The 27,166-nt window shown below is 40.5% G+C and overlaps 1 protein-coding gene across 1 annotated transcript in view; it reads left to right on the top strand.

The window, feature by feature from the left end:
- Nucleotides 1-27,166, top strand: part of AKAP13 (A-kinase anchoring protein 13) — a 72,733-nt gene that overhangs the window by 28,502 nt on the left and 17,065 nt on the right. Inside the window, exons 5-14 of the mRNA XM_074156013.1 lie at nucleotides 1,682-1,865; nucleotides 3,080-3,188; nucleotides 12,534-12,576; nucleotides 13,888-13,993; nucleotides 19,188-19,359; nucleotides 22,441-22,508; nucleotides 23,381-23,447; nucleotides 24,637-24,772; nucleotides 25,688-25,800; nucleotides 26,537-26,683. Coding sequence (XP_074012114.1) covers nucleotides 1,682-1,865; nucleotides 3,080-3,188; nucleotides 12,534-12,576; nucleotides 13,888-13,993; nucleotides 19,188-19,359; nucleotides 22,441-22,508; nucleotides 23,381-23,447; nucleotides 24,637-24,772; nucleotides 25,688-25,800; nucleotides 26,537-26,683 — 1,145 coding nt within the window. The remainder of the gene's footprint in view (nucleotides 1-1,681; nucleotides 1,866-3,079; nucleotides 3,189-12,533; nucleotides 12,577-13,887; nucleotides 13,994-19,187; nucleotides 19,360-22,440; nucleotides 22,509-23,380; nucleotides 23,448-24,636; nucleotides 24,773-25,687; nucleotides 25,801-26,536; nucleotides 26,684-27,166) is intronic.

The following is a 27,166-nucleotide window of genomic DNA, read 5'->3' on the forward strand; positions in this document are numbered from 1 at the left end:
AGTCAATCTGCCCTTCCTGTTACAGATTTAATTACACTAGGTCTATATGCCCCGACCAACAAATTACAGAACAGCGTCACCCACTGATTATTATTTTATGGTCTAAGATTTGCAGTTTTGAGCTGTTTGTCACAACAAACTACACGGGAGTTTTTTCTGTACTTTGTAATATCATTATCACCTTGGGATGCAAAAAAACATATCATCTTCTGCCCTAAAGAATCAGTAGAAATGGGACTGATTTGTCTTTGCAGGTGTTAAAATAAACTTTATAATGCCTGCTATTGATACACATTGTTGAGGCAAAATCTTCCTAAAGCAGATTTAACTGTAAATGAACTGAACCAGTCTTTTTTTCTCATTAGCTACCATTAAAAAGTCTTAAAAAATTTACTAAATCTTCTTATTTAAGGTTTATTGCAATTTTTACTTTGAAGATGCATACTTGTCAGCTACTTAATGCCTCTAAAGGAATGCAGAACATTAATCACTACTATGCAAGTCTAGCTGAATTTAAAGCTCCTCTGGTTGTTTAAATAATCTGTACAATCTATTGTGTGTTCTCCCTTTCTTTTGCTTATATGTCGGCTTGTTGGCCACTTAGATGTCACAATTAGCCTCAAGCTGGGATATATATCCAGGGTAGGCCTTTGCGTCAAGATATCAGGACATTGTGTGCATAAAATCAAATGTGGAATTGTGCTAGTGTACCAGGAGGTTAATCTGTAAAACTTGCACATTAACCCAAACTGGCATTGCAGTGGGTCTGCCGATGGTAGGGTATGAGGAGCAGGAGGTCAGAAGAAGATATCAAGGCCGAGAAAGATGAGATGAAAATAGTCACATGTGAAAGAGGGATTGTTTTGTGTAGGTGAGAACCTCTACAGAGGTTGGCCAGAGCTTTTATTACTATTAATTCTGCAAGCAAAAGTTTGGAATTTTGTTTAGCTTTGAGTGATTATGTCTGGCTCCGCTGGACAGACCTAGCTTCATCGGCAAATGATAAAATAGGGCTGATTGGCTGATGAAGACAACTTTTATTGAATAAAATAGTGATTTAAAAAAAAAAAAGCCAAAATAGAGAAGAGGAAAAAAAGAAACCAGCTTTGGCAGAAAGAAGGACATTATCACTGCTGAAGTTTTGTGCAGTGGCAAGTGCTAAACAGTCAGCAGAGATGAACGTTACGTGCAGCCCAGAGCTGATTTTGCAGCTGCTGGAAGGGGTGGTAGTCCAGGACAGGCACCACTGTGCTATATGAGGTAGTTTAATTTGGGTGGCTTTATTCCCAGGGATAATAAAAAAGCTAGCAAAGAGAATTTGTAGAACTATCAAAATCTTCAAAAGAGGTGTTTCTAGATTTTCTTGTGAACCATTCAAGAAGGGGGGGGGGGAAGTGGGAAAGCCCATTGACCAAGAGTTCGAATGGTTGTTCTCAAGCAACTACTGCGTCTCATTAGAGGCACAAAGATGCTGCTATATTAGTTATGAAGAAAATAGAAATCCCTCCACTGCTGTCTGCACTTGGTTGTTGAGAAGTGACATGCTGAGGAGTAACATCAGTGTTTCCTTGCACAGTTCAGGTAGTGACCGCCTTGTGTTTTACACTTGAAGGTGCTGCGTGCTGAAAGACACCAGTTCCTAAGAATTTGTCAGGTTCTAACCTCCATGGTTTCTCTTCAGTTACAGCCTTGAAGGCCTTGCTGGAGACTCTGGTGAGAACAAGAAGCCTTCTACAAACTTGGAGGCTTCTTCTCTGACCTCCAAAGACCTCAGACGGAGTCCACTTGCCAGCAATCAGTGCGGGTCCCTCGTCTTGCTCTCCGAAGAACTTGAGCAAGGGGAAATCAGAGACTACGATCACCAGGTAAAGCTGTCCGACTATTGTTAGATTTCTAGAAGATGCTACATCAATGTTTTCAAGTAATTTTCCCAAGATACAGTTTCACTGTGAAGGCTTCCACCCTGGGTATGTGATATTGAAGTCTTCCATCTTTAACACAGAGGAATTTCCCCTGTCTTAAATTTGCTCCTTGGTTCTTTGGGGTGATGTGGTTGATGTGTGAAGTCTTAGGGTGAAGAATAAGAAATATCCCAGTTTTCTTCCACTGATTGCATGACTAATCATGGAAGAGTTACTAACTGTTTAGCATCAATATAGTGATACTATCAATCGTAGATGTTGTTAAGGTTTCCACAATTAATGCTTATGGTGCCTTTTGCAGACCCGAAATACACACAAATACCAAGTACTAACTTATCTGTTAAAGTTTACAGTTTGTTTTCATGTCGTAGGAGGAAAACAAAGATACTGTTTTTCTTTCATAGGTGTAACCAGAATCAAAAGGCTTATTATTATAAGCAACGCTTAAACAAAATGTTACTTGCATATTAAGAAAATTTAGAGTGATCTTTCTAGAGAGGAAGTCTATGATAGCTATTAAGGACAGATGGGCCACAATATTATGAGAGTCTCTGCTTATTTTTATTAAAGAAGCAATTATAGTCTTAAATACTATAAACACCCTGGATTTCTGAGTTTGAAGTTTCAGCCATAGTATTTTCTGGGTTTATGCCAGAATCATTAGACAGGCAGCCTGTTAACCTCCTAGAGTCACTGCCGTACATCAAGGCAGTAAACGAGTCTTACAAGATCTGGCCTGTAAAAGCTGTTATGTCAGGACTCTTATGTCTTCTCTTTCTATGAGGAATGGCATTTTTGGAGAACACACTGTTAAGCATCAGATTTTTTTACCATGTGGAACCACAGTCTAGCTATACTGAGGATTTGGAATCACAGCAGTAACTTCAGTGGCCAGAAAATCAAGCAGCCAGAGCCTCTCTGTTTGTCTTACACTCAAAAGATAAAACAAAATGTTACATTTCACCTATGCGACACCGATTGCATTTTTTGTGGTCCTTGCATTTCTGACCTGCTACCTTATACCAGGATCATTTCAATTTTTCGCTGTTTCAAAGTGAGAATTTCCGTAAACGCGAGCACTGAACTGTAGTCTGTAGTTGGGATGCTGCTGTTGTGCTTGACAGATTTGCTGAGTGTGGTTATTTTCTGTTCTGCAGATGCATCAAACATCACAGCCGCAAGGATTTAATTTCTGTTCTTCTGCTGTTTCATCTCCACTGACCAAATCTATGTCTCTAATGTCAATTAGTAAACCAGTGCTGGACAGTGAGTAATGCAATTTTCCCTTATCCTCATCCATTCTGTCATCGGTATTATTAAGTATATCTTGCTACCTTCCCACGGCAGAATTTGCTCATACCTGCTCTTGCTTTCCTATATTATATAAAATATACGTTTCGCTGCTGCATAGAATTGTGGGTGGAGAGAAGCCCTTCAGTTTAGATCCATATTTTGTTTTTCCTAGCGTGTCCCTGGTATTTCCAGTTCTGTTGGGTTTCTTTTGTTTGTTTTTTTTCTTGATTAGATTACTGGTACAAAAACAATGATTTATTGAGTTTGTTATTTAAAAAAAAAAAAAGTTTGTTTGGCATCCTCTCAGGATTTCTTCCTTTGATGTCGAGGTAAATTCCACTTGAGATCTTATTTTCCTACTTCTGGATTTTTTTGAAAGTTGAAATATGAAAACTTGAGAATCCATGGCTACATCTCGTTGGGGAAGTTTGTTGCTATTTATTTTGAGTTAAATGTTTTGGGGCACTTGGGTGTAATTTATTGAATCTCATTCCTGAAAAAAATAATAAAAGATGATTAGGTCAAATTGTTCAGTTTAGCTAAATTGAAGTATTAACAAGCAGTTAATTTTGCAACTTGACTGAATTGATTCTTTCAGCTGAAAAAGCCATTCAAAAGGGTGCAGCTGGATGTGCTTAGGGAAGGGCCATGTTACACATGTTTTCATTTTATTAATTGCCAGCCAGAAATGGTATTGACATTTTAGATCACGTCTTGCCAATCAGTGATGGTCTCTGATCTTTTCCTCTTTATTAACATGTTTCTTCCTTGCAAAGCTGAACAAGGGAAAGATGCCTTTAAGACAGGCTTTTCATTCATGCAGGAGGCTTGCTGGAGGAAGCTTACAGAGATTATGCTGTGTAGGAGATGTTTTTTAATTCTTTGCCATCGTTCTCCCATGATTAATAAGCATGTGGGCTAACGTATGTGTCCCCCAGCAACGGTAACCAAAACACTGTCAAATCTGTCCCATGAAGAGACCGGCTCGTGCTCTGTGTAATGGCGCACCCTCTTTCCTCCTTGGGCTGAAGGCCTTCATTATTTATTTTTTTTTTGAAGCAACCAATTTACTGGCATTGCATCCAGTTGCTAACCAAACACCGTAAATAACTCAGCTAGCTCCCAGAAAACACGCTTTTGGTGGCTGAGAGCGCCTGGCCAGCTGAGGGCTCATCTCCATCTCTCTCCCTTGAGACTTTCCTTCAGGCCCATCGCCGGGGGGTTATGACAGCAGAGGATTTTATGCCTACATCTTGGAATTAGACAACTTGCCACCTTCCTGCTCTTTCCTGTTTTATGACCCATGTTGAAAATGCCATTGAGGCCTGAGTTGGGGGTAGACAGGTTTGATTATCCCATCTTCTTCTAGAGGCGGCCTAGCCACAATGGTCTCGTTGAGAGAGAAGGAAAAGAGAAGGTGTAGGATCTTTCCTGAGGGGCTGTGGAAGAAATAGCAGGGTTAGTCCACTTTGAGACCAGATGTCTGTGAGTTTTGATCTGCACATGGACAGGGAGGCTCTACAGAGAGACCTAGATAGGTTGGATCGATGGGCAAACCTTAATGGTATGAACTTCAACAAGACCAAGTGCCAGGTCCTGCACTTGGGCCACAACAACCCCATGCATCGGTACAGGCTTGGGGAAGTGTGGCTGGAAAGCTGCCTGGCGGAAAAGGACTTGAGGGTTCTGATTGACAAGCGGCTGAATATGAGCCGGCAGTGTGCCCAGGTGGCCAAGAAAGCCAATGGCATCCTGGTTTGTATTAGAAATAGTGTGACCAGCAGAAGTAGGGAGGTGATTGTCCCCCTGTACTCAGCACTGGTGAGACCACACCTGGAGTATTGTGTCCAGTTTTGGGCACCTCAGTACAAGAGAGATATCGAGGTGCTGGAGCAGGTACAGAGGAGGGCAACGAAGCTGGTGAAGGGCCTGGAGCATAAGTCGTATGAAGAACGATTGAGGGAGCTGGGACTATTTAGTTTGAGGAAGAGGAGACTGAGTGGAGACCTCATCACTCTCTACAACTACTTGAAAGGACATTGTAGAGAGGTTGGTGCTGGTCTCTTCTCACAAGCAAATAGTGATAGAACAAGAGGGAATGGCTTCAAGTTGCAACAGGGTGGGTTTAGACTAGACATTAGGAAGAAGTTCTTCACAGTAAGAGTGATCAGACACTGGAACAGGCTGCCCAGGGAGGTGGTTGAGTCGCCATCCTTGGATGAGTTTAAGAGTCGTTTAGATGTGGTGTTGGGGGATATGGTGTAGTGAAAAACTTTGTAGAGTAGGGAAGATGGTTGGACTCGATGATCCCAAGGGTCTTTTCCAACCTGAATGATTCTATGATTCTATGACACTAAAGTTAAAAATTACTAATGCTTCTGTGAGCTTTATTTTCTCAGTACTTCATTTGCAACACCTCAGAAGGGCCTCATTTTTATAGGAAGGTGGTTTATGAAAATCAATGCATTTGAAGCAGTTGATGTGAGCATTCAAAAGGATTACTCACCTTGAAAATTTAGGCCGTGGATTCTCTTCCCAGCTCTGACACTTTCCTGACTTTGGAAACTTCAGTAAATGACTTCATTCTTCCTCAGTCACTTTGAAAGAGGAATAGTGTTACTTGAATTCTGACCATCAGTCCATGTGAAGCAGATGGGTGCTTTTTACAAGAAGGCCTTGGTGTATAAACTCCCTTGTATCACCTAGGTTTGACATTCATGTTATTGCAGCAGAGTACTGCAGAATTACGCAAGATTAAATCCTTGATTTCATGGAGGTGAATTCTAGGAAAAGTTTAATTCTTCATTATGCTTGCATAATTTTGTGGTAGGTGTCTAAAAAAACATTCTCTGATCCCTGCAAATGTGTCTGAATGGGAAGAAATCAACATGTTCTGCACAAAAGCTTCAAAAACTAAATCCAAATGAATAAATATATAGAGGGCTTTCACTTATTTTTCCCGTTTATTGTCATACATACTGAGGCAGGAGCAATATCTGAGACTGAGTTTCTAACCCACACTCTATCTGATGTCTCAGATGTTCCAAGGGCTGCTGTGGCCATTCACAACTGTTAATCCTTCAGCATTTTATAGAGGGAGGTCACAAGAGCTGTTGGCTGGAGTGCTTGGAAGACTGCTTTGGGTTTTGGAATAGCAAATTTCCAGTGTGGAGCATTGTTATAAAGCCAGGAACTGCTATAAATAAAACCACTGAAATGGAAGTTGAATTGAACTGTGCTGGAGGAGGTGGTTCTATTTACAGTAAAGTATTATTGTTCATCTTGACTTTTAGTCTAAATAGACAGTAGACTACAGAAGAAAGCAGTGTTGCCTAGTCATGTTCTTCAGGTCTGGGACACTAGAACAACTCCTTTGAAAGGCAGTCTAAACAAAATTAATTCATGAATCTTGGTAAGAATTCTTCAATTTAAATGCCTTTCATTGGGTCCCTCTGGGGTTGTTCTGCTTGCGTTGGAAGAGCGTGTGCATAATTTTAGTCAAATCGCCTCTAGGCAGTTGGCGTTTATGACTAGTGGCTGAAGGAAAATTTTAGAGGAGTTTGCTTTGCATTGCTTGAATTGCACTGGATATTCCTCAGATAGTATTTTTATATTCTGAATTCAATTTTGGGGTAGGATATCAGCAATACAAAAAATTATCCTTGCATGTGGCTGAAAGGACATGTTATATTCAAAGAGAGTAATAATTGCTGCTTCTTTCTCTTGGAAGTTTAATATTGATAAAATCTTTAGCCTCTTTTCCCTGTTGTGCAAGCAAATAGATTTACCTGTGCCATGGAATGACTTTAAACTGCCTGAATATACACACTGAAGGTATTTAATGTAGATGCTTAGCGTCCGACCCTTAGGTCAGACCTGTCTGGGACAGAGTTTCCCCAGTCCTGTCCCAGTCATCTTTCCCGAGGACACACTGATGTACATGTGAGCGATGGGTATCCAGCAACCCGACATTGGTGAGGTCACAGCTCAGAGGTTTCCACCTGTGGTTGTAACCTACAATGAGAAGGTTTGGGAAATACAGCCCTTGGGCATCTCTATAAGAGGATGTGGAGCAATTTCAGTTCAGAGTGGCTAGCTGGCTCCTACATCTCTTTTCAGAGAAGATTGTACTTATAAAGAATTGTTGCAAAGCTGCTGCTATACAAGAACTGCTCTTAAAAATAAATTGTTTTTAAACAGGAATTACAGTAAACCCTTTTAATTTGCAAAGTTTGCAGACGAGGGAATGAACAAATAGCAGGGATTCCTGGAAAAGTGCATAGTGCTGGAAGATAAATATAACTTCACAAATTGAAATAAGCAGAAGGCAGAGCAGTAAGATGTCTGAGAAAAAATGGTTGAACTCGTTGTCATTATCCTACTAATGGGAGATTTGGTGTCACAGACCGATTACTGAGTTTGGCACTGTGTTTGTTGTGTCCAAACAGCTTTGGGCACTGTCCCCAGGCAAGGACAGGAAAGGGATCAGAGGGGTCTCATCTTTAGGCAGTTTCTTTATAATAAGGACTGTGAGTTTTAGAAGAAGGCAGAAGAAGAGATGCTTGTTTTTTCTCTTTTATTTTGGAGAAGAAAAGAAAGGAAATGTAGGTCTCTCCATTTAAAAGTTGGAAGCTTTTAAGGGCGTAACATTACCAAGACGGTGGTGTTTTTTTTAGAGGTAGAAGTAGCAAGAACCTCCCTAGGTAAATAAAGTCAACACTTCAGATAAAGTATTGTTGCTATACCTAGCAGCTTTGATGTCATTTAACTGCAAAAAGCACCCTTGAACAAACACCTTGAGTTGTTCTAGTTTGATTCCCTGGCAGTTATTTCAATGAAGCAGATATGCTTTGTCCAGAGATCCACTAAGTTGTTGGTATTCTGTTTAGGAAAATAACTGTTCACATGTAAGTCTTCATTAAGAGTTCCTTTAAAAAGGTGACAGCAAAGATAAGAAAGCCTTGAACCTCGCCTTATGCATGCAGTGAGACCTGCCTCCTCTGAAACCTGCATCCTCTGCAATTTGCAATTTCTCAATTCTTTGTTTCTTGTGCCTTTTCTGAAGCCAGCTGCTTTGCAGACGTTTCCTTTGCTTTGGTTTTAGTTTGCTTTGGCCACTTTCCTCTCCTTTTTATTATTAAATGCATTTTCAAGCATGCTCTAATGTCTGCTGTTAACCCACTTCTCAGCCCAGGGCCGGACTCGACCATCGAGACGAATCTCCTTCTCCTTCAGCATCTCTCCACTCATTCCTAAGTCTAAAACTCTCTTTTCTATTGGCTCTTCTTCCAGTGATGAGGAGGAGGAGGAGTTGGATAGTAAGTAATTGTTTTCTGTGCATTGCAGCCATTATGGGTGGAAACAAAGGGAAATCTGGTTTTCTGCTTTAGACCTTGAAGTTTCACCTTGCAGACATTGAACTAACCTTTCCATTGCATGATGTCTAACAGCAGTATCTTAGTCCTGTATCTGCATACTAACTAGTGGCAGAATAAAAGGATTATAATCCGCAAGATGGTACATCATCACCATCTCATCTGGTTAGTTTTGGTCTGTATCCACATGCAGATATCATCATCTGCCACTCTGAGCAGCAATATAGTCATTACCTTTTAATTAAAACCAAAATACTTGTCTTGAGATAGTTGCAGTGCATGGAGTTAACAGAAGAGGTAGATCCTTGCCCTCCCTAGGCGAGAGTGAGCACGTTGCTTGGTGGAATTAGGAGGGGAGAAGGTCTGATACAAAATTCTGACAATCTTGGTTACAACTTCACAGTTCCCCTACTGAGCAAAAAGCATACATTACGCCCAAACATCTTTAATGGTCAAGGTGTTCATATCTAGGTCCTGATATTGTAATCGGAATAGTTTTGTTGGGAAACAGGCCAGTGTTATGTGGTAGTTTTTTTTTTTTCCTCCTGCAAACTCCATTGCTAAAAGAAATGCAACTAAGGCAGCAGATTGAATTAAAGTAATTTAGACTCCTTTTGTTTTTTTAAATAGGCTTATCAAAGATAATTGAAAATGCTTCCTATTTCTTAAGCATGTTTTATTAGACTGTTGAAATAAGCCAGAATGGATAATTCTCTAGCTAAAGAGAAAATTCAGGGCAGCTGCATTAGTTGGTTCAAATCAAAGGTTTGCAAGGAAACTAGCCCACATCCCTTGTGTTCATACTGGGATGGGGGAAATTGCTTTCCAGTCCAACAGATTTTGGTTGCTTCTTGAATTTAAAAAATCTCCACACCGTCCATGTTGTAGGTATCTAAATTCTCCTCCTTTCCATTCCCAGTCTTCACTGTGGGTTTGTCCCTTCCTAGAAGAAAGTCCTGGGCTCTGCCCAGGTGTGATACTACACACTTCCATATTTAAGCTCCTTCCTCCTTCCCCTTTGCTCTGTCCTTCTCATCCGCCTTTAACAGAAATTGCAATTCATGGTCCCGCTAAATGAGCTGCAAACACACAGCTGAGTATTGATGTCCCACGGTAAAAAGTACTCTTAGCTAAACTTCTTGGTGTATTTGGTTTTTCAGTTGGGTTTTTTGGTTGTGGTTTTTTGTTTCTTTGGTTGTTGGTTTTTTTTTTTTTTTTAATTTCTTCGTGTTTGTTTGCTTAAAGCATCCAACCAGTTAAGTAATTTCTAATAGTAAGGCTAGGATGTAGCCATTTTGGGGGGTATTTCTGTTAGCCAGTACTTATTTTCCCTCCCTCAACAGTGCTGCTGTTACCGATGAGCATCTAAAGTAATGTTGGATATTGTCTCAAACAAAAATGCTGCTTTCTTTACGTGGGTTTTATTCCCTCATATTTGAGGGTACTGTGGTGACTTTCTATAAAGGTCGGTTTAGCCACAGGTATTCATAAGACTGCTTTGGCAATGGGCATTTTTCATGTAGTAGTCCCAGACCAGTTTGTTTATTCTTTCCCATCCTCAGGGTTCATTTCTCATGAGAGGATGTGTTAGCATTGAGATTTCAGTTACCATTCCTCAACATCTCCATGCCTCCTTTTCTCTAGAGTATGGAGAACTAGTTGCAGGTTTTTTGATACCATGTATTTAAGATGTGCATTTCGGATGGCTGGCTAAGCCGGTCTGTGTATTTTAGAAAATTATTTTGAAGTCTTTGGATTTCTTGACCCAAAGAAGTTCAATTACTTGCCAGCATTAAGGAGTTGTGAGCTGGTTTCTTTGGTTTGCAATATACTAGTCCAGTCGCTGCTCTCTGCGTGATGGACCTTGGTGAATTATTTCAAGTCCAGCTGACATAGGAAATAATCTAGGTGGGTCATACTTAAAAGGTGTTCAGTTAATACACCAAAATTTGGCTGCTAGCCCAGATTCATTGGACATAAATAGCAGTCCTGGTCTTTGAGCAAAACTGACTTTTTTTGTGGGCTGTGAAATCAGTTTTTGCAGGTCCATTTTGAACCTGGTCATAATGAAGCACAAAAATTACGGAAATACACCTTCTTTGCCCCCTCCACCCAAAAAAAAAACCCTAGAGGTGAGAAAGTGTGTGCTGTTCTACGCTTATCATCTTGGGCTTTATATCTTGCAGCAGAATGTTGATCGTATGATGTTATACTGTAAACTAAAATATGAAATCATAAACAGGCTTTCACCTTGATTTTTGCCTGGATCCATTTTGTCTGCCAGTGTCAAGAATCCCCCACTCCTAAGATAAAACACTATTGTCGTAAAAGATAAATGATACATAATTCAAGTTCCCATAAAATGTACTTTCTCAAGGTGCTGAAAAAGTCACAAATATCAAATTATTACAGCTCTTGATTCAGCATTTGTTCATATTTCTTACGTTAGCTGCAAAGAAGCTAAAAGGTTTGTGAAAATACTTAAATCCAATCAAATTGATGAATGTACTAAAAAAAAAAAAGGAAAAACTAAGGAGTCTTAACCCACGTAAAAAGTAAACTATAGCTGAAATGCGAACCACAGTCACAGGAGTGTTAACCAGGGAGTTGGGAGTCTGTAAATTACTTGTGTGATCTTAGGCGCTTAGGTAGTAGATATTGTACAAAAACCCAGCACTGTCAGGAAATTGAATAGTAGAGTTCATTTGATATATGTTACAGCATTACTAACTTTGACGTACTTGGGATAGATCGTTAATTAGATGAAAGATTTTGCAGGGAGATATTATCAGGGATCTGTAAGCAGGGATTAGGTAGTGGGGCATGCCTGTATTTTAGTTTTTCAATATGAAGAAGTGATATTTCTGTCTCAGGCTGTGCTGACCCTTGAATCAGCGGTTAGGAAAATGTGTATTTTAGAGTCATAAAGCATAACATTGTACACGCAGTTTTTCCTAATGCACTTACTGCTTTTGGATAGAGGACCATCTTTGCCTCTGATGTCAAGTGGCTCTTTTGCATTCACCCATAGCTTTAATATGTTAACAAAATTTGAAGCCAAAGTACTGTTTTTCTTACAGTGTATATGCAGAAGCCTAATAAGATGATCAGTCATGCTGCTTCTTGAACTTCAGATAGGACTGCAAACAGTGCTTGTAGTGAGGGGCTTGTGGAATCCTGGCAAGCCCAGTTACTCTGGAGAGAGCCGTCTCTCCTCTGAGTCAGATCATCGTGATTTTTCAGTATTCTTCAATGGTTCTGGTAAATGGTATCAGCTACCTAATGTGCTCCAAACACATTGGGCAAGCAGGTTTCTTGTGGTATAGAGAGAATTTGTGTCATTGGCAGCTCTTCAGCTTCATGTTGAAAATCAGACTTTCCTCAAGCATAGTGTTGTGTGACTAAGCCCTAGGCTGGTGATGTTTCGTGGAAAACAGAATAAGGCTTCCCTTGTTTCCCTTACTCTTTATGAAGTGCTTCAGGATTTTGATGGGAAAATGAACTATAGTTTTATTTATCAAGCAGAAAATTTTTCTACATGAAACCCGGATGTGTTGTACAATAGATTCTTTCTAGTGGTGTATAAATCAACGCTTTGTGGCAGAATGATTCTCATTTATACCTATTGTCATTGAATTGGCAGTTCTGATTCAGATACTCTGATTTACCAGCAAATTTAACAGACGCACATCCTTTGCCTAATAGCTGAAGAACGATAAAAATACTAAGCAGGCTTTCACCTCAGCATCTAATTTGAGTGCACCTAAGGATGCAGGGAACGGGCTTTATCCTGAGCACATGAAATCTATTCTAAACACTCACTTCTGGAAAACATTTCCTCTTCCTCTTGAACCATCCAAATATGCAAGCTATGCTTTTTAAAATCAGTGGGCTAAGACTGCAGTCTAACATGTCACCCCCCCACCCCTCCAATCTTTTCCAGGTACGCAGGCATTCGGCGGCCCCACAGGCTCCTCGGTTCAGAGGTACGGTATTCTGGGGGTACCACGTCTCTTCTGGTGGGACTTCTGTGGTGGGCTCTGGTTTGGACACCCAAAAGCCTTCCTGGCACCGGTGCGCTTCAGCTGTAATCACAAGTTGTCAAGCTTGTGAAAAGTAGTCCTGTATGTCTAAAGGCTGAAGAATATTTCAGATCATAGAATATCAAAGTCTGTTCTAGGTCTTATTTCCAGCAAGGCTTTGTGTTTAGTCAGAGCTAATAACTTATCATATTTTCTATTATCGAACAGTATCAGTTTACCCTGAGTTATATTTTACGTTAAAAAGTAGTTGTTCCTCTTTTCAGTTAATTCTGTTTGTATTTCTGTAACAAAGGCCAAAACAATCATGTTTTTGTACATTACTTTTCATCCTTGCAAGCTGTAGAGAGGAGATAATCTTTCTGGTGGGTGCTGGCTTTAAAAGCACTTCCCTGGAGGAGGGAGGTTTGTGGCACTGAAGGGGCTGGGTGTCTGGTCCCTGTGTCACTCTGATAGCTTCAGCTTTATTTCGTGGCTAGGAGGCTCTTCACCTCTGCTCGCTGCTGGTTTCTCCTCCTTGATTTCATTTGTCTTTCTGTCATTCAGCTTTTGGTTTGTGTTGTACTTCCTATTGATGGACTGTGTCCTTTTCTTAATGCAGTAATAGTTTCCTCTGCAATTTCTTACTCGTACATAGAAGCTGAAAAAGTCATAAGCTTGCGCATGTAAAGACTGGTTGAAAATATGTGGCATCCCAGAAATGCCTAAATTAATACAAATAACCACTGCTTTTTATTACTTAGTATTGACGTTCTCATTTCTCAAGGGAAGGCTTTGCAGACAGTGTGGTTCTGTTAAAGACAGTCACTGCCCTTTCAGAGTTCGTTATATGTCTTTCTCTGGAAGGAGGGCTCTCTTTAAAGGATGTGTGCATGTCTGTCCCTTTCTGTCTGAAATATCAATGATTAAATGCTAAGACAGACTGTGTATCTGCAGTATTGACTATGTAAATGGGCAGATGCTGCGAGCTGGTTAGAGGTTATTTGGCCACGGGAGCAGCAGAGGGTGCTATGGCGTGGTTGGAGAAGGGAGATTGCTGTATGTTTCAAGGCAAAAACATCTTTTTATCTGTTTTTAAGCAAACTACTGGATTGGCTTTTTGTCTTCGCTTTGCCTTCTCTGGTATAACACCATAAAGCAACTCATTACTCTATTGGATAATAAATGCATTTGTCCTTTAAAAAAGAATCTATCCACTTAATAGATGCTTTGGGGGGAAAAAATAATAAAAGCAACCTCTTTCTTTTTTGATTTTAGCATATCTGAAGAGAGCAGCAGTGTCCCCCCTGGTAAAAGTGCAACAAAAGTCAGTCGCACCTTCAGCTACCTCAGGAATAAAATGTCCAGCAGCAAGAAGAGCAAAGTAAGTGCTTCTTGTGATTTATACAGCTGTGAAATACCTATAGGCAGCTGAGATTAATTATTTTCCAGTGTGTTTCCATAGGATGGTATTTATATCTTTGCCTGACTCCTTTTTCTTTTTTCTTCCTTTCCTCCTTTTGCGAGGGGAGGATTGTCTGTGGGGTAATAGGGAATAGCTACATGGGAAATTTTAGCACCCCAAAATTGAAATGCATCTCAGGTGAGTTTTTCTGTGCAGTGTTTTTGCCTGTTTTCCCCACAGAATGAAGCTTCATTTATTATAGAGAAGAGATTGTGCTCTGGCATGAGTTATGGCTTTGCAGTGATTGATGGGTCTAATTTTTACAAAACATGAGAGGTGTTTAATGAAATGAGAATGGGGGCTGTAAGAAGGGACTGGCTGCTGAAGGCTGTATTGTGTTTCCCTTTTATTTTTACCTTTGCCACAAAGTTCCCGTGCACTGCTAGAGAAGTTGCTCAAACCTTGACCTTAGATATTTGTGTTTTCCTCTTTTTTCCATCCTCGAAACCCTGAGATTTAATTTGCTGAAGGTTAAGCGCTGCTCAGCACAGCTGAATTTCCTGGGAACAGCATTAGTTACAGAAATAATTCCATTAATGCTAAGTACTTCACACAAATGAGCTGTTGTTGCCTTAGATTGTCCCCTGAAGATTAATACGTTTGGGGTTTTTTTGGCTTGGTTGGATTTTTTACTTGAATCTCACCTCAGTTTATCATGTCTGACAGAAACTAAGAGCGCTTTACCTCACAGGGGGCAATGTGTATTATATAGTTAGGTGATGCATAGTGGATATGTTGGTAAATAGTATTGGAAAGCCCCTGAGACATGTAATTACTTATTTTGATGAGTGAATAGCAAACAGGAAACAAAATTGACATAATGAGCTTCAGGGCCTATCGCAGGTCCAAGGCTGGGCTGAAGCACACGAGTATGGGAGGGGTCACGCTTCATCTGCACCAGCAAACTTGATTTTAGCCTTTCCCAGCATAAGCACTTGATGTTTCAGCCTGAGTGTTCCTCTAACATAGCTGGGTTTCTGTGTTCTCATAGTCCCAACGCACATTTTGAGACACGTTTTTTGGAAGATTGCATCACTTTTGCAATGAGGTACCGGCTGTAGTGAGATCAGTCATCCGAACGCACAGTTCCTCTTTATGGATCTGCTTTTAAAGGCGCAAGCGGCAGGTACCAGCGGCTCAGAGCTGCTGCTGCTGAGCAGCTTTCAGACAATCCTCTTCCCTGCTGCAAAATATAATGTCAAAACAAATTATCTGTTTACATAGAAACCTCTGTGCAAACCACTAGCGAGAAGTTGTGAAGCGTGTTGCCCAGCCTGTGAACGAGACTGGAAATTTGTTAACTGGTTCTTGCACTTTGGGTGTATAATCTTTAAAGCAAGAACTGTATATATTTTTTTTTTTTTTAATTTTTTTTTATATATATATAAGAGATCTGGTTGGGACAGGTGAGAATATACAACAGAAGTGCTTTGAGATATTTGCCTTTGTTAAATAGCTGCAGTCTGATTTCACTGATTTCATGATTGTGTCTGAAACTGTTGATAAAGAATTGCTCCAAAATCCTAACAATAATACACATTACAAAAATTGCAGCTTTTATCAGTTCTGATATTTTTACTAACTAAAAAGCCATAATACCATCCAAATTACAATTTCTTCTCTGCTTGCCACAGAATGTTTGCATTACCATTTTTAGGGCTTCAGCTGTACATTTAAATAATTTGACCTAAAAATTCATGGGAACACTGATTTCTCAGAAACATTACAGCTAATGAAAACCTGTAAGAGTTAAGAAGAAAAACAACAAACCTTGAAAGAGGAAGTTGGACAGGAAGAGTTGGTTTCTGCTGCTGTCTGGGCTGTCAGGAGGGAGAGAGGCTTCAAATTCTTTCAAATTAGGTTTTACTTTGCTCCAAACCTTCAGAAATGCACCGTTTCCTAAGATGATCTGAAAAATAAAGCACATCTGAGCTTACTAATGGCAATGGCTCTTTTTGAAAATGGTATAAATGATTATGTAAAAAAAAAACCATAAAAATAAAAGTAAAGTATTAACTGTATTAACTGTATTAACTGTAGGGGGATACTGATAGAAGTTTGTGAGTTTGCCCATATCTGGCAAATACTTTGTGCTATTTATGGATTAGCATATCTCTTGGAATCGGTAACGTGCATTGATTCATGTTTGTCGAGTCTAAAACATGCAATGTCTCTGTCAATTAGAAAACAAACCACCTCATTTTCTTCATTTTGGTAGAGAGATTCTGGGAAATGACGACAAAAAAATTAGCATGAGTAATTTCTCTTTTTCCTTGACTTGCGCAGTTATTAGGCGGTGCTAGAGCACCAACAGCGTTTCAGTGTATATAGTAAGAGTTCTAAGTGTTTGAAAGGACTAGGAGACAGGCACTATTTGTGCCCTGTAGAGCAGGAGGAGCGCAAACACATGAAACCTTTCTGTCTGGGAAATCTTCGTCAGCACTTTGCTTACTGAAGTACTACATAGCGACACTGAGGTATGGTAAAATTCAATTTTTCTGTATCCCAAACATCACAGAGGGTTTGATTTACCACCTTCTGCCTTATAAATGGGTGGTCTCGTATTGACTTGTGACTTCTAAAATATGAATCCCATCCTTTCCTGCCTGTATATTTTTTTTTTATATTATTATTATTATTTTTTTTAGCAGTGGGAGCTAGGGCAGGGCAAGATGAAAGCAGCAGCAAAGTAGCTAAAATCATCTTCAAGGAAGTCAGCGGCAGTCGTCCCGCCCTCCCTCTTTTGCTCAACTCCTCTCTGCCTGCCATCTTCCCCGGCCGCGCTGGCAGCTCTCGGCCGCCACGATGGGCTAACGCTGGCGGGCAGCAGCTCTCCTGCCCCCGGGGGAAGGATGTCCATAAAATGGAATAAATTTGCCGAAGTACCTCAAATAACAGTGAAGCTGGTAGGACTTAAGCATTGGGAGGTAAGAGCTTTGTGGTTATTTCGCAGGAGGACCTGCTGCTGCCACGCACGGTCTGTTATTTTGGGCCGTACGACCGAGTTGTGGTACCTCTTGTGTCAGCGCAGGGCGGCACAGGGTGAGCCATGAAGCCGTGCTTCAGGTCACGCTGGCAGCTCTGATATGCAGGAAAATGGATTTTCTTTTATGATCCCTTTATTTAAAAAAAAATTAGAAATAAAATCTCGTTTTGAGACCTTGTATTTCAGCGGCATGGCTGGCATCCCGTGTATGAAGTTGCTGTTTCCTCCCTGACGGTGGGGCACCCACTTCCTGTTTTTCCTGGGGTCGTTCAGTTTTAATTAAAATGTTTCTTACAGTGATTTTATGAAGACGGGGTATTATTCCAGACTCCCAGAATTATTGGGATTTGTAGTAAACATCAGCTACATTTAAAGTGTGAGACGGTGAATCTCCATTCAGTATTTTAAGCATGAGAGTTGCAAGATCTGCCTTGAGCATAGGGTGGTCTTTTCTCCTGGAGCTTCACAAGTCCTGGCAATGGAGCAAAGCTCCAGACATCACCTTGGTACCATCGGCCAAGGACTGAACTGCAGAGTTTTAATTCTTGAATCCTGCCATGGATTCAAGACCACAGGACACAGTTAAAGGTGGGCAGGTCAGCGGATGGGGCTGTGGAGGTTTACATGGGGTGGTGATCTGAGCTGATGGCTTAAAGGAGGCAGAGATATGCCACAAAGCAGACTCTTCCTGGCATGTTTTCTGCTTCAGACAGAATTATTCCATACTGTAATGCTCCTGGGTTTGCTTATTTGTGGGACAAAATAGTGTTTGGGGCCAGTAAATAGTTTCTGTTTAAGAGGCAGCTTTGCAGGGAGAGACTCTGACGCTGGCATTTTGCCTGTGGTGTGTTGGGAGAGGGGAGACCTTAGGCTGAGTTACTGATTATTTGAGTGTGTCATCAAAGGCTGGAAAGTTTCCCTCCCGGTGACTGCAGAGCTCAATACCTCTTTTAACTGCTTCATGGCAGTTGCTCACATGGGCCGCTCTGCAGCTCTCTGATATTTAGGCTGTGACAATATTTAGCAAAGGGCACATGGCATATAAGTAACAAAATGCAAAGATAAGCTTACAGAAGCCTTTACCAATTTCTGCTTAAGCTTCTCTTTCAGATGCCATGAAATCTCCAGTAACAGTTAAAATAAAGATCTGGAGCTGAATTGTGTAGTAAACATTTTGTAGGGTGGTACATAGAAAGACAAGGAGTCACTGTAATACAAATTTAGAGTCTTTCTATGGAGTTTCCTTGAAAAATTGTTTGGGAGAATTCCAAATCCACGAAAGGTTACAGGGAAAAACATTTCAACTTTTTAGTATTTAGTATTTGCTATCTCAGGTAGCGTTAGAAAGGTAAGCAAAAACTCTTCTAGAAGTTGGAGAAGCTGGCTGTGCTTGTCATCTTTCCAAAGCTGAGTAGCCCAGGGCTTGAACTGTTGTTTCCGGAAGACAAGATAATCTTTTATGGAGTTGCTGTCGTTCCTCAGCCTTTTTGGTGTTGCCATATCTTGAGAGTTTGTGAAAGATCCATTTCCCCAGCAAGCTTCACATAGTTACTTGGGGTTGCATGAAACTGTTGAAAAAGTTGCTAGTCAGAAGGAAAGCAGAGGTGGAAATATTCTGGCAGTGATGCTGTACAGGCACCGAGGAAGAGCTTGAACTTGTGTTCTCCATTAAAAATGCAGTTGCAAAGCAGAACTCTTACGGGTTGGCCTTAAAAATTAACTGTGTTGAAAATTTGATACACATTACTCATGGTGTTTGTACTTAACACAATTCATTGAAAGTGCTGATTGATGAATGATTGATGAGAGCCCAGAACAAGTAAGTCATTAAACCAAGGTATATAAAACAAAGGTGGAAGAAAATATCTGCCTTCATAACAGATTCCATTCCGTCTCCGCTGGTGAGATACCTGTGCAGAAGGCTGTGCGAGCTGGTAGGATGTTAATCCACATCCATGGGGGCTGTAAGCTGACGTTTTTAACCCAGAGCTGTGCGGATGCATGGCTGTTGTTAAGGTGTGCACCAATCGATATCGTCATAGTGCCAAAGGCAAACACTGAAGAATCTGTAACTAGAGAATAGACCTCTGCGAAGTAACAAGGCATTTTCTCATTTTCTCTCGGCAGGAAAAAGAGAAAGATAAAGAGAAGGCTAAAGAGAAGGACAAAGATTCCAAGGAGAAGGAAAAAGATAAGAAGCTGTTAAACGGACATCTCTTCACTGCAACCTCTGTTGTAGCCCAAGCAACCTGTTACCACTGTATGAAACCTTTCAATAAGGATTCGTACTACTGTGCAAGTAAGTCAGAGGTTTCCCCCCGGCTTTTGTTTTTCATTAAATCTGACATGGGAAACACGAACCTTACGCTTTATTTTCCTCTTGTTTAAGGATGTGGGGTGGGAGGGAGACTTTGGAGGTAGTGATTCATGGAGCAGCATGTTGCCTTATGGAAGCTGGACTGAAATGAGTCGTGGCTGCGAGGAGGTGTGCTGCACCCTCCTTTCTCACCTGTGCTCAGACATTGCGGCATCCCGTAGCTTTTCTGCCCCTGCTTGCTGGGATGTATCAGGCAGCTGGAGGACTTTGATTATTTCAGCTGCCTGTTATGGCCTGGGGCTTTGGTGCTTTGTTTAGATGGATAGAGGGCCCAGAAAGCTGGCTTGGATCATGGCTTGTATTTCCAATGGGGGAAAAAAAAAGTCCCACCCATTTGTAGTATATTCCTTTAGTTCCCAAACACTGCTTCTTGAGCCCTGAGTGAGAACAGCGTCATACAAAAAGAAAATACTAACCCTCTTCTCCCTTAATCCATGAAATTGCATCACAAATGGCAACTACCTGTGTGCATGTGAAGTATGTGCACTACAGTGCAGGCAGTGCAGGAACCACAGCAGAGGGTTTCTGCAAGACTGGGGATTTTGTTCTCTTTTCTTATCAGGTGGTTTCTCATGCCTGTAGCACGATAAGGTCAACAGCATTTGTGTGGTCGAGACCAGAGTGGTGGCTGGTTTTACACAGTGACCCGAAGCTATAGACTACGTAGACAAAAATGTCTTTCTCCCACTGCAGCTCAGGGCTCTCCGTTCCTCGCTGCCAGTAATGTTTTTTACTCCGCTAGCCTAGAGATGAGTTGAAGCATTTTCGGAAATTGCTCCCAGGTTGGGGCAGGAGGCTCTGTCTCTGGCTGTTCCTTCTCAGCAGGGAAAAAACCTCTCCATTGAGCAGGGAAGGAGCAGCCAGCTGAATCCCGAACGGCAGGTTTGAGTTTCCTGGAAGAGAAGAGATTTCAGCAAAGTTGTTTGCATGAGACACACTCTGTGTCAGCCTGATGGGAAATGGAAAACATTAACAATTATAAGCTCTTGAGTGCATCCTCTGCCTTTCCCCACTCCACTTTCCTAACAGCTTCTGAAGCTACTTAGAAAATCAAATATATCCCAATTTAACTCTCTATATCCTCGTGAGTTAAAATAATCCAACAACGCTATACGTTTTAGCGTAGATGTTCTTTCCTTATTTTTCAAGGTACAACAGAAAATTGTTGTATGTTTTCTGCATTGGCCAGAAAATGAATGCCACAAGGAAAGTTTGGCTCTGTTCTTCCTCTGCTGTTGTAAACTACTTTTTTCCTACAGAAGTGGCAGTGCTTTACTGCTACCATCACTGCTCTGTCTTGCCTATGGATGACTTTTTCTTAATGCTTTTTGGAGCACTGGATCATGTTAAATCAATGTCTGAAATTTTCAATGATGCCTCAGCTTCCTGAATCAGGTAGTCAATGCTGAAAGATTTACCATGCTCTAAAACAAATGGGCAAGCAAAAAAACCTAATTTTTAATAGCTCTCTGCCTGGTCTTTTTTATTTTTAATGAGCAATGATGCAGAAAAGAAGCTTTTTGGGATTTTAATTATTAGTATTAGTCATACAGAGGAGTTGGAGGAACTTCCTGCCTGCTGAAGATTTGAACTGGAGGAATACAGTCTCTGAAATTTTCAATCTAAAAAATCAAAATGCTCTATTGCTAAATAGTACATACTAAAGAGCTGCCTTCAGGCTTTCAAGGCTTGAGTGTGAATTTAATAGCTCTGAATTGTCTTGCTGCTTCTTTTCACGCACCAGAAGCGGGTTCCGTCCCTCTTCCTTGTTTGACCTGAAAAAAATCATACTGCTTGTGGGTTTTTGCAAGAACATGCAGGTTTCTTCCTTCTGTCTGTCTTGCACAGGAAATTGTGGGACATCAACAGACAAGCAACGCCCTACGGCCTTACCCTTACCTCTCTCAAAATATCAGAAGAATTGCTGGCTTTTATTAAGTAGGCCCAAATGTAAAAAATTTTAGGAGTGTGACCATATTTTGTCATTCTGGGCATGGAATTTTTTCCCTTCTTATTTCTCGTAGAAATAATTCAGAACTGTAAGCTTACAGTGTAGCATACACTTAAAATATAATTCAGGATCTGTGTTAATATGTTTTCATGAATGAGTGGAAAGAACAGGTTTTCTCTAAGCTCCTGAATCTCATCTGAGAGCATCTTTTCATCTGTCAAAAGAGGTAATATTCCAAAAACAATTATTAATTATTACAAGAACAAACAGGTTTAATCATCTTTGAAAGCTCAGATTCCCGGAAATCTGCTGGCAGAGATCATGGGCAGACGCAGGGTATTCCAAAAAAGATAGGCAGCTTTTGCCCTGGCATATATGCAGCAAAGTGTCGAAAAAGTGTTAAAGCATGATGTTCTTTGCATTGAATGGTGTGGTTTCGGACCAAAACAGTCTAGTTCTCAGCAGGAAGTCCCAATGTCACGGATGCAGTCACCTGACTTTTGCTGATAACCCTGTGGTACAGTAGCACTTGGTTCCTGTTCTGCAGAGCTTGGCTATGATATGTCTCAATTTATGTAAATTAAGTTTCCTGTCCTTTTCCTGTCTTCTGGATCCCATAATCCTTGTCTTGATAAGAACACTATTTGTGTTTTCAGAAAATACTGGCCCTACAATTGGTTTCTGTTTCTGTCTCTTTCCTCTGCTTTCCACCTATCTTTTCTTTCAGAGGAATAACTCCATGTTTTTTCTTTTTATTTTATTTTTTCAATTCAAGACCCATTAGGACTCTGGCAACTCAACCTTGCATTGATTTTTAAACAGAATCTCTTGTTAAATTCCATGAGGAAATCTCGTTAACAAAGGGCTAATTATCCAGGAAAGCAGCCTGTCTCTCAGTGTCTGTAGCTACTCGTGTAAACCACAATGAGGCCTGAAAGTTGTAATTCTCAGTTGTGCAAGATAATAGTTCAGATTATAAACAGCACAAACTGACCTGTTTTCTGGGGCTTTTTCTTTAATTAGTTGTTTGTTGTTTTTTTTACTTTTGACAGACTGCAATGCAATTGTTCACAAAGGCTGTAAGGAGAGTTTTGCTTCTTGTGCAAAGGTCAAAATGAAGGTAAGATATTACATCTACTCTACTGAATAAACAAAAAAGTTTAAACAATTTAGCATGAAGATATATAACATCTACTGTACGTCCCACATTTTCCAGTTTGTTGGAAAGAATTCCAGCCCCTGTGCTATAGTGAATAATTTCTCTGGGCTCTCCTGAAATTCCCCAGAACCATACGTTAATACAGCAGTTGTCTCTGTGGATGCTCCAGGTCAGCGCCACAGGCTATTTGTTGGCAGCAAATTCCCTGCGTTGTTCCTTGCAGTACGCAGGGACATCATGGTGAGATGGTCTGTCCTGTGCTTTGATTAAAACAAACAAACAAACAATAAAAAAAAAAAAAACACCAGCAAAAAATTCCCAAAAATCTACTTCACTGGCAAAGTTCAGGGGTGTCCAACACCATAAATGCCATATCTCTTAATTTGTCAATGCTGCGTCTTGTAATGCAGCATCATCTGTATATATGCGTAATGAAAACTATTAAATACGTATGTTGTTTATATGAGGAACGCGCAGAATTTGTGCTTGCCCCAAATGTGCAGAACCTCTTCTGCAGTATGATTCTCCAAGCTAGTTAACGTTTATACAGTTATGATGTTCGGTTCTTTTCAGTATTGTCAGCACTTTCTTTTCTCATTTTACTATTTGCTGCACATTTCTCTGTCTGTTATTTTGCCTGTTTCATTGGTGCCAGCTGGAGGGGAGGGTGCGTGTCTGTGTGCACATATATGTATGTAAAATACATACACAGTCAAGAACTGATCTGTTCTGAGACGATTCAGAAAAAACATAGCTTTTTTACTTTAGTTATGTGGCACAGCCTGATGGGATAAAGGAGGATGAAATTACAGTTAATTTAATTTTTCTTTCAGCCACAGAGAGGGATGCTGCAGGCACATGATACCTCTTCGTTACCCACCGTGACCATGAGAAACAAAAGTAAGAAATCTTCCTTTCCCTCTGCTTTGGTCCATATCTGCTGTTCTTAACTGTTTGAGAACTACTATCCGATATTATGAAAGAGGAGCATTTATCAAAGCAGGGATTAGAGTGTCTTCTGTGCAAGACAAGCAGTGTTTGGGATTTCGGAAGTTGCACAGAGTTCATCCATTTCTGCAGTGTCCACCTAACTTTAAGCAAATGGAAAGTCATTTCAGACTTAGAATAGCTGTAGCTTGCTGAAGGCCTAAAGCTGATGAGTCCACAAAATCTGGAAGACGCAGCCTATGTCCACGTGTGTCTGACATTGGAAAGAACCCCAACTATGAGTATGATATTAACAGAAATTGTTAAGATTACAAATGAAGAGGATGCTTGTTCAAAATACCTTTTTTTTTTTTTTTTTTAAATACTCTTATTCTTTGAGGTAGTAAAACCAGGAAGTTTAATTTTGAATAGAAGCAATACTGAAACACTTTTCCTGGCTGCGCTGAGATATACGCTGCACTGCAGAGCTACCCACTGTGACCAAGGGCAAAGAATTGGAGTGAAATTGCCCACATTTTGGTTTAGTAGTTGCCATGATTTGATAAGCTTATTTAGTGATAGCTTGGAGATCACTATATGGAACCACACTGTATGATAAAGATGTACTCACTGTGGCATTTATCGTGAAATTCAGAGACACTGTTCCAGAAAGCAGAAATCTTTCTGAAGAAAGCAAAATCTGGAATTAACATGAAAAGATTAGTTAAAGGTATGTGATAGTATAATGAGATAAGGATTAGCATTTCTCTGTGGTACGTACTGGTAGAGAAACCTATCTCAAAAAGTTTGAATAGAAGCAGGAAGATGTATATAATTACAGGCCCAGGGAAATTAAAAAGCAACATAGTAGATTGCTACACGTGATTATTTATCGAATGAAATTAAATTCAGTTTCCCAAGTGTATGTTTCTGGATTTGCGGATCCCACCTAGATCTTTTAAGCCTAGTGCAATGCAGGCAGTTCTGCACCAGGGTCCATGTTCTCTCCTTCATACGGCTGTTTCGAACAGCTGAGATTGCCTGGTGACAACTCTAGAAAGAAAAGGAAGTGAATTTTAGGGCCTGGTTTCTTTAGGTCATCATCATCGCAGTTAAGGGCTCAATTGCATGAGCTGACTTTTCTCTGACACTGCCCTTCCAGGCTCACAACCGAAGGAGCGCCCTCGCTCTGCAATTCTTGCTCCTGATGAAAACACCGTGACCTCAATATTCAATAACAGGAGATCACAACAGCCTACAGCACTTTCGAAAAGCGTCTCAATACAGAACATTGCAGGGTAAGGTTTCTCCCCGCACGCGTGAGTATGTGTGTATTATCCGGCGCTGCGAGCATAAAGAAATTAAAATCTCATTAAATATGAATTTGCGTCCTATGATTTGTGTTAAAGGTACAAAAGAGGATCACAAAGCCAGAAATACTCATATTATATATGATACCATCAGTTGTCTTGTGCACAATCAGATTGTCTGAGTTAGTTTAGTCATGGCATGAGTTCAGAGGCATTTGAGTTGGCCTGGATGTATTCAGGGCCACTTCACAGAGATGCTTTGGGCTCCAGGAGGAAATTCCCTTGCCTTGGACTGGGTACTATTTGTAGCTCAGGTACAGTAGTAACTTTTGTGTCATAATGACAGGAGGGAGGCACAGAGCTGCAGTCTTCATGGTGTTTTAGGACTGCACTGTACATAATTAATTAGAAGAAAATCTAATTTATGGTTCCTACACTACCTGCATATTGAGCAGTTTTACACACAGGGCAGTAGCATGGACTGGCATGTTCTGGCCAGTTTGCATGCCCTGGCTGTTCATGGTGAAATTTATTTCAGTCCATTTTTCTGATCTTTCTCAGAGCTAACGATAAAGACTCTTGGGTAGCCTTTTGTGTTGCATTTTTGTACTGCTTGCAGCAAGGACAATGAGGATGGGAAGTGACTGTAAAATGGAAAATAATGAAAAGGAGTTATCTAAACCATAAAACCTCAGGTGTGACTCTTTATAGAAGAAGCACTGTGACTCAGAACTGTAGATCTTACAGCTTGTTGAGCCCCTATGGGTAGTTCTGTACATAACCGTGCAACGCTTGCTTTGCTTTTCAATTCATATTTAAAATGTATTTCTTCTGTGTATTTCCAAGTACATTTGGCTGGGTTTTTATGTCATAAACGATATTCTGTGTTCTGTTTTTCTGCAGAGTTGGGAACGATGACAGCTTAATACACACTTGGAAATTCCTGTCGCAGTCAACAGACTCCTTACATAAAATCAGCCGGGTGAATGAATCCATGGAGTCACTGGTTGACGAAGGTAAGAGATCCCCATTTACTTTAATCTTAGAATATTAGTATGATAAACTAAAGCAAAGCCCCACATAGTAATTTCCTTAGCTTGTTGAATTGTGGGGAAACATTTAGATGGTTTCAGTTACAATTGAGTTACTTGGAGTTTAGCTCAGGGACAAACATTTCCTCTTTTGTCCTGCACCTCTGGCCCATTCATACAGCCACAGATTTTGCACTCTGTCACCTTTTTCATGCTGATGTCTTGCGTTTTGTATTTTTCCCAGAGTGGGGAAGGAAGAAAAAAATTGTTTAGTTTTGTGCGTCTGAAAGAGAAGTCAGTTAAATTCATTTCTTCAGTTTAAATATTTTTTTTATATATGGTGCTTTTTTAGGATATAGGTCTAAGTTCCCTCGATCCAGTGAAGTTAAGTGAAGACAAACTGGGTGTTGGGTTTTTTTATTTATCTGCAATGTTCTTGCATTTCAGATAAAGAATCAATTGGCTTCTATCTGAGCTAGAATTTGGTCTGTGTGAAAATGGTGAACTAGTTTTGTGCAACTAGCAAGTAACCTTTAGAAGTGCTTTTCATAACCTGGTTCTTAGGTGGTATAATTCCATATGATCATTTTTGTGTCAGTAAAGAAGAATGCGTGTGATGTCTGTGGTATGACAGAGAAAGCTTAAACCTAAACGAATAGACAGAAGTCTCAAATGAGACAATTTACCCACATCTTAATGGCACTTACGTTGTTTTGTGAAGGTGCGGACATGAACGAAGGACAGCTGATGGGAGACCTGGAATTAGATTCCAAGCAGCTAGAGGCAGAGTCTTGGAGCCAAGTAGTGGATAGCAAATTCCTACAGCAGCAAAACAAAGATGTTGTCAAACGGCAAGATGTCATTTACGGTGAGATACCTGCATCTTAATTTTTCACTCATTGTTGATAGCTTCTTGATGTATTCTCATGCATGAATTTGGGAAGCTGTAGGTGAGCGAGTGGGAACATTGACTTAGTTTCCTCAGAAGCCAAAGTTTCATTCTTGAAGTTCTTAGAAACATAATGCATTCAGTGAAAGCTTGCTTTCTGTATTTCACAAATCCAGAAGCCATCAAAAAAACCCAGAAATTGCCTCTCCTCATTTGTCTGCTGATGACACTTAAACTCCGTTACAGCAGCTAGCTAGGAAGTCTTCTTCTGCCAGATGCAAGAGCCATCCTGTATGGCAAAAGCACACACCACGGTGAGGCTGGCAGTGAGGTGTTAGGAAGGAGCAGGTAACAGCGCTGAAGGTTCAGACCTCAGCAGCAATTTTCGTGCTCTTTACTGTGGGCCTCCTCTGCTCCCCCCTGTTTCTCCCACACATGAAACTATTGATTGATGTTTCAATA

The sequence above is a fragment of the Numenius arquata genome, chromosome 11, assembly GCF_964106895.1.
Source record: "Numenius arquata chromosome 11, bNumArq3.hap1.1, whole genome shotgun sequence".
Taxonomy (NCBI): Eukaryota; Metazoa; Chordata; class Aves; order Charadriiformes; family Scolopacidae; genus Numenius; species Numenius arquata.